This window comes from Pterocles gutturalis, unplaced genomic scaffold (genome assembly GCF_000699245.1).
Source record: "Pterocles gutturalis isolate BGI_N339 unplaced genomic scaffold, ASM69924v1 scaffold7061, whole genome shotgun sequence".
In the NCBI taxonomy this organism is placed as follows: domain Eukaryota; kingdom Metazoa; phylum Chordata; class Aves; order Pterocliformes; family Pteroclidae; genus Pterocles; species Pterocles gutturalis.
The window spans coordinates 191204-204553 of NW_010097780.1; the positions used below are offsets into that span (position 1 = coordinate 191204).

The following is a 13350-nucleotide window of genomic DNA, read 5'->3' on the forward strand; positions in this document are numbered from 1 at the left end:
AAGTCCATGGCAAAATACAGATACTTAATATTGTACTCTCAGCAGAAATGCTGTTGCCCCTTGTTTATTTTACAGATTTCAACAACAACAACAACAACGAAAGAAGAGAAAGGAAAAAAAAAAAAGAAAAAGGTTAAATGGCTGGTGTCCTCTAGGGCACAATGACAAATTGTGGTACAATATTAAAATGCCACCATTGTTATTGCAAAAGTCTGCTCAAGTGACCCTTCAGCTCTGACAGCAGGACCTCTCCATCAGAATCTTCTTGCCTACTCACATGCAGCTTGTCTGTAGCACAGCTCAGGCATAATGCTGACACAGGCCAGATGGTATTCAAAACAACAGGAAAAGACGGGATAATAAAGGTCTAGCAGTCTTGCTCTTATCATCATCATCATCATCATCATCATTGGTTTGTGGTATCTAATCCTCCAATCAGCAGTGATTTTTCAGGAAGAAAATGTCCGACAGCTGAGAAAACATACAAGCTATAAACATTTTTTTGTCAAAGGACGCAGCATGTAAAATAATGCCCATTCCTGTAGCATTTCAGCTGCTATTTCCCAGGTGATTGTGATGACACTTTCAGGGGGTAGCCATGCTGAGGGCAGACAGGGTTAACTTCAGATGGCGAGCAGAAGAGTGGCACTTCTTTTCCTGCTTTTTTTATTTTTTTAATTTCTGTTATTATTTTTTTCTTACCAACATCAGGGAAAGCCCTGCCTGTTAACACCGTGGAGGGAGATTCAGCCCTGCTGAATTCACTCCAGCTAGTTAAGAGACCCAGCTCTTAAACTCGGCTGGAACAGGTAGCGTTTCTCAAACCAGCATGTGCCTGCGGCGGTGGAGCGCCAAGTGATCTGAGCGAGAAAAGCTGCGGTCACAGTCTGCACACTTGAATGGCTTCACTCCCGTGTGCTTGCGGTAATGCCTTGTCAGTTCGTCGGAGCGAGCAAACTTCCAGGTGCAGCCTTCCCAGGTACATTTGTAGGGTTTTTCTCCTGGAAGAGAAAAAAGAAAGAGGGAAGAGGGGAGAAAAACAGGTGGTGACTTTCCCCATGTTGCTATTAATCCCCACAACCCCGTCCGCGCACTTCCCATGAACACCCACTGCCTAGGGGTTGCTTTAGGCCAGATTACACAATTACAAGGTACCAAATCTGCTGAATATAAGGAAAGGGCCTTGAGATTTATCACTCCTGTGGCATTCACATGACTAAGAAAATCAACAGGATTAAGGCAACAATGCAGATCCTACCTTGCAGGGGTGATGCGGGGATTAACATCAGGACAAAGGGCTGTGTAATTATTCTCGTGATTGCCGTACAAGTTTGCTACCCTCACCTCATTAGGCTACACTTCCTTGCAAAATGCCCAGATTTCCTGATATTTCAGCAAATTGTCATGGGCTGACACAGACTTCCAATTATTTTTATGAAGTTTATGAAGGTTTCTAATTATTTATGTAAACAACACCACAGGACATTTCTTAGCAAGCTGATAAAAATGAACTATAATTTCCCAATTAAACATAAAATTTCAATCTGCAAAGCATCCTCTTTATTTACTGCACTTGCTTTCAGTAAAATTAATTTTGCGTGCAAGATGTTAACAGGAACAGTGTACAAATTTTAAATGCATTCAGCCATAGGACTTGCACAAAGCTGTTGATAAACACCAATTTACTTCAATGAGATCAGACTTGGGGGAAGTGTAGATTTTTAGAAAATCCCACCCCCTGCTTTTTACTTAAAGTGAACCATGATGCTTGCCTTGCGTTCTGTGTCATATCAAGTCAGAGGAGAAGATTAATACAGCAAATATGGATTTTGTGCTTTCATAAACCAAACTGTTATAGAACCCTATTTTTGCCATGTTTGTAGGCTATAATTATTTGCAATTTCTATCACTAGCCCTCAATATCTACATGTTAGATGCTCTTGGCAGTTACCTTGATCTCACAGTCTAGCGTGCACCGAAACTGAGGAAGGGAAACTGTGTGAGGTCCATATGTATCTTTCTTTGGTGTGTCAAAAATGATTTTTTACCTCCCCTTCCGAAACCAGCTAATCACAACCAGGACAACAGAAGAGCATCTCTGCAACAACTGTTTCCTTTGTCAGGCTCAATCATTCCTCAGTTATTTATTATCTCTTATGAATCACGAGCAGCTTGCAAGATACTATTTCAATTACATGAACCAGTGACGCAATACCTGCTTTGTCGTAGGCAGCAACTCCCTCTGTGTATCTCATCTTCAAAAGTCAATAAATGCTTTACTGAGAGCCCTTGGTTTCAAAAGAAAATTCCCAAGTAAGAATATCATCGCAAAGTTCAAACAGCCCTGAAAAGTCCAGCTGAAACGGCCATGGGTGCCTCCGTAAGAAAATCAGATGCTTTTCAGGCATGTCAGCAGGGTTGTCAGCAACATCTGAGCTCCTTGGGCTGGTACCTTCTGTGCACCATCTGGGCTGTGCTCTAGTTTTGATGTCAGGCAGGGGTGGGAAACAGTTGCTGCGAGGAAAACTCAGCAATCCAGCCTCTGAGGTGACCACAGCCCATAGCTGCACCAGCAGCAACTGAGCCTGGATAATTTTACAGCCCTCTGCCAAGCACAGAGCACCAAATAGTGTTCATTGCCCCTAGGCAGCCACAGTGTTGGTTGCTTGGAATCTGGCAGCTGCCGCAAGCTGAATGCGCACAAGCTACGTGGCAGATGGCAGGTTGCGTGCTCTTGCCAAAGTGCTACAAAATGTGTTCAGATTCACCACTGAACTGTCTTACGTACACACCCTTGCCACAAACTGTTGGTGCGGAGCACTGAAAAAATAAAGCAGTCTCCCCATTGGACTTGGCAGGTCCATCCTAATGGTGTTGTCACACTACATCAACAGTTTCCAAGTGGAGTGCTTGCCCTGTCCATCCTCAACGCACTTTAAAACTCTCTTTTTTGTTTAGACTCTGGATACTACCCTGGTTACATTCTCTGACCAAAGAGACTTCCAGAGCAAAATGAGAAGGTATTTCCTAAGCTTTGGATCCTTATTTAAAAGTATCTGAAATCTGAAGTCTCTCCCTGCTTTGAGGTCCTTCCTCTGCAACGGCCTCTTTAGTACCCAAATCCCAGCTCCTGTTTCCCTTGGCAGAAGACAAATGGAGAAGCCGATGCAGGGAGGGATAGGTGGCAAAAGAGAAATACTAGAAATAGTTTGTTCGTCCATTAGAACAGTACCACTTTGGGTAAGAAATGAAAGTCAGCTGATGGAAGGACCTGAGTGCAGGTCACTCCGCTGGAGTTCCCAGGTGTTGCTTCCATCCTCCTTCCTCAGTGTGTCCTGCTTACCCAGCCCCTATAGGGCTATGTGAAAGAGACAGGACTAACCACATTCCTCTCAAGCTATTTACACCACTGAAGGAAAATTGGTCTTACAAGCTCGACCTAAGAAAATGTTTCACTCTCTTAAATTAAACATATGCACATAGCATAAGAAGGAAAAAAACAGGCAAAGCAGCATTACTCATATGATGTTCACTCATACGCACCTTAAAAAAAGCCACTGTAAAGAAAACAGTGAAAGACGGGATTTTTCATTAAGAATAATCAACATTTTACACAAACCTAGTTTTTAGGAGAAGAATAATAATATTACTTTTCTCTTAAACACCTACATTATCTGTGGATGGGTAGGTGCTAGAAAAAATGTTCTTCATAGCCAATACTATACTAACTCTTAACCTTTTGTTTGGTAACATGCCAGAGATGAAGACTGACCACTGAGTTTGTAAAAAACAGAAGATCCAGGAGTTCAAAGGACAGAGAAAGGACCAGCAGGAGCAGAATTGCTAGAGGATGGGAAGCTGGTGTCAGATATCACACATCAGTTTTCGCTGATGAGCTTGAGCACTCACAGTTGAAATTCTCAGTACATTCAACAGAGAGAAACCGGACCTCAGCAGGGCAATCCAGAAAGTGGTGAGTGACGAGGCAGGCAAAACTAGTTCATTAATTGGAAGAAACTAGCCCCAGTGCTTATATATATTTATTGCCATTTCAAGACTGGATTGCAGTGGAGTTGAAGTTAAATACTCAACCATTTTGACTCACACACTTCTGCCTCTTTGTGAGCACTTGAGTTTAAGTGTCTAAGAATCTCTCAGGTTCAAAGTGTGGGCACGTTTCAGCTCCTTCAATGGCTTGTCAGCCACTGGAGCAAGGGTGCAGAGTTACTGTCATGCAGCCAGACACAAATTCTCATTCAGCTCTAAGGAACAAAAGCAGGAGGTGTGAGTCTTGCCCAGGGTAGTGGAAATACGGGAATGAAGGAGAAGACAAAACAGTGGACAGTTTTCGGAAAACGGTAGTAAAGAGAGCTGCAGAAAGAGAATAAGAACCCGCAGCAATTCACATGAGGAGAAAAAGAAAACTGGAAAAAGATAAAACCCTGTTAGTTAGTTCAATCTTCTGAATCTCTGAAGTTTTAGACTTACAGAGGCTACCCATTTAAAAATAAATGCCTGAAGCTGTGAACATTTTCACAGGAGGTGACCCTCTACTTTCACACCTGTCTATGAGAGCTCTATTGTTTTGTCCTGAAACCTGACAAAAAGATCCCAAAACACAGAGAAATTTTACTCTGATGTTATTCCACAGCTTGGTCTTGCAATACATGGACAGAGAACAGTATGCCATGACAGGCATTTACAAAGATCAACTGGGACCCTGTAGCATGAAAAAAGTTCTTCTAGGCAGTTCCCTGTAGAAATAGAATTTTCTATTGTTTCGGGAAGTTAATTATGAAGTTTTAAAGGTATGACTCAATGCTCCAAATGGAACTAGTAATTTTTTATTCTTCTATTAACAAAACATCTATTTCTAAGAGCCCTCCAAAACCTTGCCTTTTGTAGTCAAGATGCCACAATCCAAATTAGTTTAATTACTTTTACTTATTATTTTTCCTGTCCTACCATGACTCCTCTCCCTTAAGCACTTAAGAACATAGTTACATTGGTTACTCATTAAATCTCCCTAAACTCAAGCAAATAATGAACTAGTAATGCTGAATAATGACCACTGTTCAGCCAATCTTCCCAAAATCTTCCACCTTCCTCACAGCCCAACATCTGTCTTCCCATACCCTTATTCATGTGCTCTAACATCTAGAAGATCATTCACCCAAAGAAATAAACCTCTCTCAAACTTTTACTTTAAAACCTGATGATATTCACATATTTGACAGGGTTTCAGCATTGATGGATAAGGGAAGAGCAACTGACGTCATCTACCTGGACTTGTGAAAAGCACTCAACCCTGTCCCACATGACATCCTTGTCTCTAAATTGGAGAGACATGTATTTGACAGATGGATCACTTGGTGGATTGGCTGGATGGTTGCACTCAAAGAGTTGCGGTCAACGTCTCAGTGTCCAAGTGCAGACCAGTGACAAGTGATGTTCTGCAGGGGTTAGAATTGGGACCAGTGCCATTGCACATCTTTGTCAGAGACATGGACAGTGGGATTGAGTGCACCCTCAGCAAGTTTGCTGATGACATCAAGCTGTGTGGTGCAGTCAACAAGCTGGAGGGAAGGGATCCACAGGGACCTTGACAGAGTCAAGAGGTGGGCCCAGGCAAACCTCATGAAGTTCAACAAGGCCAAGTGCAAGGTCCTGCACACGGGTCGGGGCAACCCCAAGCACAAGTACAAATTGGGTGGCGAATGGATTGAGAGCAGCCCTGAGGAGAAGGACTTGGGGGTGTTGGTTGACAAGAACTTAAACATGACCCAGTAATGTGTGCCTGCAGCCCAGAAAGCCAACCATGTCCTGGGCTGCCTCAAAAGAAGTGTGACCAGCAGGTAGAGGGAGGTGATGTTCCCCCTCTGCTCTGCTCTCATGAGATCCCACCTGGAGTACTGTGTCAGCTCTGGAGTCCTGGACCTGTTAGAGTGAGTCCAGAAGAGGGACACAAAAATTATCACCTCCCATATGAGGACAGGCTGAGAGAGTCGGGGTTGTTCAGCCTGGAAAAGAGAAGGCTCTGGGGAGACCTTAGGGCAGCCTTCCAGTACATAAAGGGGGCTACAGGAGAGATGGGGAGGCACTCTTTATCAGGGAGTAAGTAGTGATAGAGTGAGGCGTAATGGTTTTAAGCTGAAAGAGGGTAGATTTAGATTGGATATTAGGAGGAATTTGTCTTACTGGGAGGGTGGTGAGGGCCTGGAGCAGGTTGCCCAGGGAAGCTGTGGATGCCCCATCCCTGGAGGTGTTCAAGGCCAGGCTGGATGAGGCTTTGAGCAACCTGGTCTAGTGGAGGGTATCCCTGCCCATGGCAGGGGGGTTGGTACTAGATGATCTTTAAGGTCCCTTCCAAAACCAACCATTCTATTACTCTATGATTCCTTAAAAAAAAAGCCCTAGGTGGGCAGCAGCAGGAGACCATGACATGTAAGAGATAAAGGGACCCCGGACTGTTCTACCCCGGGCAGAATTTCCCATGTGGTACATTCTTCAGCAGTTATCCTCTGCCCATCAACTAGCTGGTATCATGGTATTTGATGCCAGATGCTTCAAAGAGAGGCACCACAAAACCACCATGTAAATAGTTATGGGTTATCCGGCCAGTGTAGAAACTGCTCTGGAGCTCCAGGAAACAGAGCTGGGCTAACGTTCCCTAGGCAAGAAACTTTATTTGGCGCAATTGCAGATCCCCTATGGACTCCCTGCATTCTTGCAGTTCCTTCCATTTGTGTATTATTTAAGCTTCATTTATTCATCACTTTAGCAGGCTCTTGGCAACCACGTCATTATGTAATGATGAGGTAACACCATCTACTACCAGGACAGAAAACATTCCAGTGATCCAGTTCTAAACCAGTATCTTCTGGCATAAACTCACCTCTCTCTCTGGCACGACAGATGAGTGCCATGTCCCTTCTTTTTTGTGTCCTCTTCAGACATTCCCATCTATCTAATTTTTCTTCACATATAATTCTCACCATGACTCTGAGTTACTACCTCACTTCTCTATAGCCTGTTCCTGGAGCAGTACCCAGCATTTTGAAATACTGGTAACACTTTTCTGTGGTTTAACCCCAGCTGGCAATAAGCACCACACAGTCACTTGCTCACTTTCCCCCAGGTGGGATCGGGGAGAGAATCAGAAGGGCAAAAGTGAGAAAACCCGTGGATTGAGACAAAGAGTTTAATAAGTAAAGCAAAAGCTGTGCATGCAAGCAAAGCAAAACAAGGAATTAATTCACCACTTCCCATCAGCAGGCCATATCCAGGAAAGCAGGGCTCCATCATGTATAATGGTTACTTGAGAAGACAAACACCATCACTCTGAACATCCCCCCTTCTTTCTTCTTCCCCCAGCTTTATATACTGAGCATGACACCATATGATACGGAATATCTCTGTGGTCAGTTGGGGTCAGCTGTCCCAGCTGTCTCCCCTCCCAACTTCTTGCACACCGCCAGTCTCCTCTCTGGTGGGGTGGTGTGAGGAGCAGAAAAGACCCTGACTCTGTGTAAGCACTCCTCAGCAGTAACTAAAAGATCCCTGTGTTATCAACACTGTTTTCAGCACAAATACAAAACACAGCCCCAGACTAGCTACTACAAAGAAAATGAACCCTATCCCAGCCCAAACCAGCACACACGTTTTTTCTAAGTAAGAGTCAACCAGAAAATATGCACGAGACTGTTCAGGAGTACAGGCTTAGCCATCTAGTCAGATTTTTTCTGTATTTAAGCTTTCACCACCCTGTGAAAGAGTCAGATGCTGAAGTTCCACTTTTGAGAAGGACAAAGTTAGAAAAGCACTTGAAAATGAAACCTGTTTTACAGTTTCCAAACTAGAAGGGTGGGAGCACAGGGGACATGCCATCCCTCACTCCATGCACAAAATACAATGTGTTTGAGTCAAACTTGCATGGTTTAATAGGTGGCACCTGCCCAGCCCTGCTATGTACAGCCACATCATTACACATTCAGTTTCTACTGCCACTGCTCTTGGAGGAGTATTCCCCACACAAAAAAAGGGTGAGGTCCTAACAATTTAGTCCATAACAAGCTGAAAGAAAACAAATAATCCAGCAAGCATGCCTCTGCTTATCTTTGATAATGTTAAATTCTGTAGTCAGTCAACAGACCTGCAGCTTTGCAGGGTTGAGGATATCTGGTTATTCCTGGTTTCTACTACAGGATATTATGCAATATATATCAGGTATAGTATTTACATCAGCTGGTTTCAACTCCCACGTAAACAGTAGAACCATTTGGAAACATACGGGACAGTCGCACTGCACCCATACTGATAGGACTCTGGGAGGAGAAATTGTAGATTGAAAACCACAAATGATGGCTGATTAGATTTTGTATTTCTACTAAAAATAAGGAATTTCATGCAGAAAATAATCTTTTTACAGCAAAACCACTATCTATTAATGAGCATTGTCAGGCACTCCCAGAGGAAGAGGGCAGCTTAGCTTTTAGACACAGGGGAAAAGGAAAAATGACAACTCTTATGTTTTGTGAGATATTTTTATTAGTATAATTCTTTAATGAAACAACATCAGAGCACTTATAAAGCACTTCCAGCTTCAAAGTGCCCTATAAAGTTTTTTAAAAATTGTAATCCTTTATAAAAGTCTGTCTTTGTAATAGCACTGTGTAACTAATACAGTGTCCATTCTTCAGGCAGGAAAACCAACACAGCAAGCACCAGCAACCTTCCCAAAGCTGCAGAGAAAGTGAACAGCAATGCTATGACTGACATATTAGGAACAGCTTACTTTCTGCAACAAAACTGATAGATCTCAGTTTCATCCCTTTAAAAGTTTAAAATATTTTCAGCCATTTTGATGCAAAAATCCAATTCAATTATTTACATGTCTTTCTAAATGTCATTTGGGATCTGTTTACAAGTTACTGATTCACTATATCTCTGTGGTGAACATAGTGAATTTGACTTTTGTGTTTCAGTATTGTCAAAATATGCAAATAAAATATCTTTCTCGGAAGAGATTAAAGTTTCATATCAGTTGAGTAAGTCTGGGAAAACAATTTCTATGAGCAGAACAGGAACATACTGTGCTGCCCGTGACATGTCTTGAAATTCAGGTTTTTTATTCCTTGTTCTCACTCTGACTTAGGCAAAGCACAGGGACATGGTTTCTTCATGTGAAAACTCAGAACAAAACAATTTCTTCAATTCAAAAATACAATGACAACCTCCACTCTAAATCAAGAGACAGAACTTCATCACACTTTTGGCAGCTCTTGAACCAATTATTTACAAGATCCACTTCTGATAATTCAGGTAAGAGTCCTTTTCCCACATCACAACACACAAATACCTTTTCATTTCATTTCACTGCACTGCTGTCCTTGGGTCCTGTTTGCCATCCTGGCCCCACTTCTCACTCCCTCTGCAATACCAGTTCTAGTTCAGTGACCTTGTATCTTTCCTTCTGCTACTGTCCCACATGCCCCTCTACATACACAGCTGCCTCAGTTTGCTGCTACTTTAATACAAATCCCAGAAAAAAACCTTTGTGACCAGACTCACAAAATTCAATTCTCAATAATTTAAGAAGGCAAATCCATTTCATTGATCTCAGCCCTGTTCTGTCACCGCATGCCCAGGAGAGAAATGAAGAGGAGCAATCCAAGTAAACTTCTCTTCTACATTTTTTTCTTTTTGTGCTTCTGCACAGAGACATTGCCCCATGATGGGACATACCTAGCACTATGTGAGATAGAAATGAATTAATGCTCTGGGACAAGGATTAGTTACGTACATTTCCAAGGGCATTGCTGATATAAAATGATAAATTTTAATTCCTGTAAAAACAGAAAAAAATAGATTTTTTTGAAATGTAAAAGGCCTCTTACTATGCACCCGAATCCAGGAGCCACACCAAATCCCAACAGTAGATGATAAACAGCATTTTATTACCCTTCCTGATAATTTTTTCCTGAATGATGTGGTACATATATGAATATTTAAGTATATGTTAAGTGCATATATATACACACACACACAGAGCTAACATATATTTTTTTTTATATATGTAGTGGAAGATAGCATGGAGTTTCCTCATTCTCTCCAGACACCGCAAATATATGGGATTATCAAATTTTCAGTGCTGTGGAGAAGGCTGAGATTTTTCTTTTTATGGCAGCCTCCACTCACAAAGGTATTTGGGAAAGGTGATGCAACAGATTCCCACTTCCATCAGCAGCCAAATGCACAGAGGGTGCCAGCAGACCTGTGTTTTATTCTGGCCTTCCCAAATAAAACATCTTTCCTTCATTGTGGTCCATCACTTCAAGGGAGATGTCAAACAAGTGACACCTCCCTTCTCATCTGCCTCCAGTTCTGCCACCATCACTCCTCCTGGATGCTCCAGAGATTGCTCCCCCATGTTAATCAAAAGCAATACAGATGTTTCTCAGTTAAACCTTCCACCACCTGTAAAAATAAAACAACAAACCAATCCCCCAAGAAATAAACACACAAACAAAAAAAAGAACAAAAAGGCTCCAAGGGATGAGCTTTGTCTCACTCAGTTTTGAACAATTGACTATTTGTTGTTTCCACCGTGCTAGAGGTCAGGCTCAAGCAGAGGCCAGGACACTGGTGTGATGGGCTGTCTGCAGAAACAGAGGAGTAAAAACGCCACCTCCCACTTAAGTAAATGAGTTGTGAATGGAATTAAACTTCCGAAATGAAGAGATAGCACTTTTTATCACCACAAAATGCAGAACTGTGATCCTATGTGATACTAAAGAAAAATATTAACTGAAAAAAAGACACGACAAGGGAAAAGATAATTAAAGTTAATGGGACCAAGATACCACTACATTTCATATTCTATGTGGGCAAAACACTGATGTGCAGAAAATAACCCCTTGTCCTACACAGGTGTCACCTGATCTTTTTCCTTCTGCATGAAACACTTAAGTTTTTGTAAAATTTCCCCAGTTTTCTCCCTACTTATTTGCAAAAAGTGAAGATTGAGAATATCAGCTTTCAGGCTCTACCTCTTTTTTTTTTTTTTTTTTTTTCCTTTTAGCCCCAGAAAAAAGAAAGCAGAAAAAATAAAACCTGAATAAAACATTAAAACAAAGGTGTGAAGCTTACTCATAGTTTTGAGCATGCTCTGCTCTCAAAGACCCTCCTTCTGATCAAAGGCTGCCCTGAAAGGGACGTCCTGAAAGACACACGGTATCACCAGTAATGGGCATTTCAGTAGTAAGTTGCTATCCCACTCCTTCTGTCAGGGACTGAGTGGGCTGCAAGAGTTAATGTCCTTAGAAACCCTGTACCGTGTATTTACTTCTCCAGGTCTCAGTGCAACATCTGCAAAAGAATTTTGGAGGGAACAGGAGCAGAGAGGTCTTTCTTGCCTACATGCCACTGCAGGGCTACACATGGTAGACCACAATCATGCCTGAGACCTTAGTTGAACTGGCGTTCTCTGGAGGTAGAATATTAAGTACTAAATGGTTTACTTAGAGAAAATTTTATTCTGCATAATGAAATCATCATTATTCCCTCGTGCCACACACAGACAAAACACATATGCACCCCATATTTACAAAGTCAAGGGGCACTGTTGCAAATATTTTTCATAACCTAGAGACCGAAAGTAATCACAGCCGCAATTAGACTTGCTTTCCCATCAAAGCGCCTTGGAATAACCATGTGGGCGCTCTTCCATATCGGCACAGCACCAGACCTACAATGCAGAGGAATGACTCCCCGTGTGTAAGGTGAATTCAGAGCTCGCAAAATGTGCCAGAAATTAAATCATTTAACTTTCCACAGAGTGGCTATTGGAAGAGAACTGGATGTACGAGCTCCTTGTGGTATGGACACCTGCCCGTAAGTAGTTGGACTCAAGACAACTATCTCACTACATCCAGAGGTTACCATTCCTGAACATCACCTTACTAGGCTGTGGTGGCATTGATGAGTCTGCCTTTAAACCCTGGTACATACTGCACCAGCAGACATCTGCTTTTAAATATATTTCTTTCTTGAAATCTGAACCTAGTTACATGAATACGCTGAAGCTTCAGCAACCCCGTTTATTAAATAATCTGTTTATCTTCTAAACAGAAACTGCATGCAGAAAGAGCAGAAAACCTACAAGTGAAGACTTCCATGAAATATACCGGTTTCCACATTGGAAAGCTCTAATGTTTATTGAAACTGGCAGTAAATTTTAAACACTAAAAGAAAGTATTTCTTAAAAAATAAAAGCATCACCCAATACAAATAGAACCTCCTATTTTACTTAAAACAAATTAATTTTTAAATTGGCTTTGTTTATTTAAATTTCCAGTTTCTGGAACAGCATGTGAACCTGCTGTTGCAGCTTTTTTCACCCGACAGATTTACGTGGAGGAGGAAGAGCTCTGGGATAAGGGCCTAGGGTGCATGTAGGACATGAGAAAGAAAAGCTGGGCTTCTGAAGAGCGAGTCTGGAGGTTAGCTGACAGGTGTTAATTTTAAAGTAGGCCAAAAATCTACATAGTTCAAATTCAGAAAGATTATTTTAAAAAAGTTACTTCCTCCCAGTATTTGCCTAAAGAAGGGATTACAAACCTGTAAATATCTCTCTGGAACTTATAGCTAGCAAAAGGCATTAAACAGACCTTAGGAAAACAACAGGTAATGAATGGAGTTTTAAAACCTACAGAGCAAAAATAACTTTTTTTGGTGTCTCCAACTTCTTAAGTTTGCTCTGAAATTGCTCAAAGGAAAACGTGAACAAAGACTAATGACAGGGGCCCTTTCATATTAAAATAATATATGGAGCAACAGTGAGTGAAAGGAATGCAATGTTTTAAAAAGCACAGACTAAATAAAACACCCATGTACTCACTAGCCCTCTCTTCTAGGGTGGTGTCTCAACCCAGCTATAAAGGAACATCTCAGGGAGGAAATGCTGTCATTTTCTCAGGTACAAAACTGCATTTCTGAGATGTTTACTGTTTCCATGTAAGGCTGCTGAAGACCCCCTGACACTGACAAATAGGCTTCATTACGTCTGTGGCAAAGGTATTTGCTCTCATCTCTCAGGAATGATATAGGCGTTGATCAAGGACAAAGCACCAAACACTAAAAAATTCATTTGGCCTGGGGCCTGTATTCAGCCTGGTTCTGTAAGCACCTAACAAAGCAGCCGCATCTTCTGCTGCAGCAGCAGCAGCAGCACTGAGAAGAGCGATGCGGACCCAGTGCTGGTTGGGGCTCACGGACGAAAAGCAGCAGTTGTAGCCCAGTACCTGAGCCCCACAGAAGGTGCTCTGGTTGCAGCCCTTGCCCTCCTCCACC

General features: G+C 42.1%; 1 protein-coding gene across 1 annotated transcript in view; it reads right to left on the reverse strand.

Moving 5' to 3' along the window:
* Positions 1–819: 819 nt before the first annotated feature.
* The window catches only part of KLF12 (Kruppel-like factor 12), a gene marked incomplete at its 5' end in the record, with an annotated part of 87638 nt that continues 75107 nt past the window's right edge, over positions 820–13350 (reverse strand). The window contains one exon of the mRNA XM_010086480.1: positions 820–1001. Within this exon, the coding sequence (XP_010084782.1) occupies positions 820–1001 (182 nt within the window). The remainder of the gene's footprint in view (positions 1002–13350) is intronic.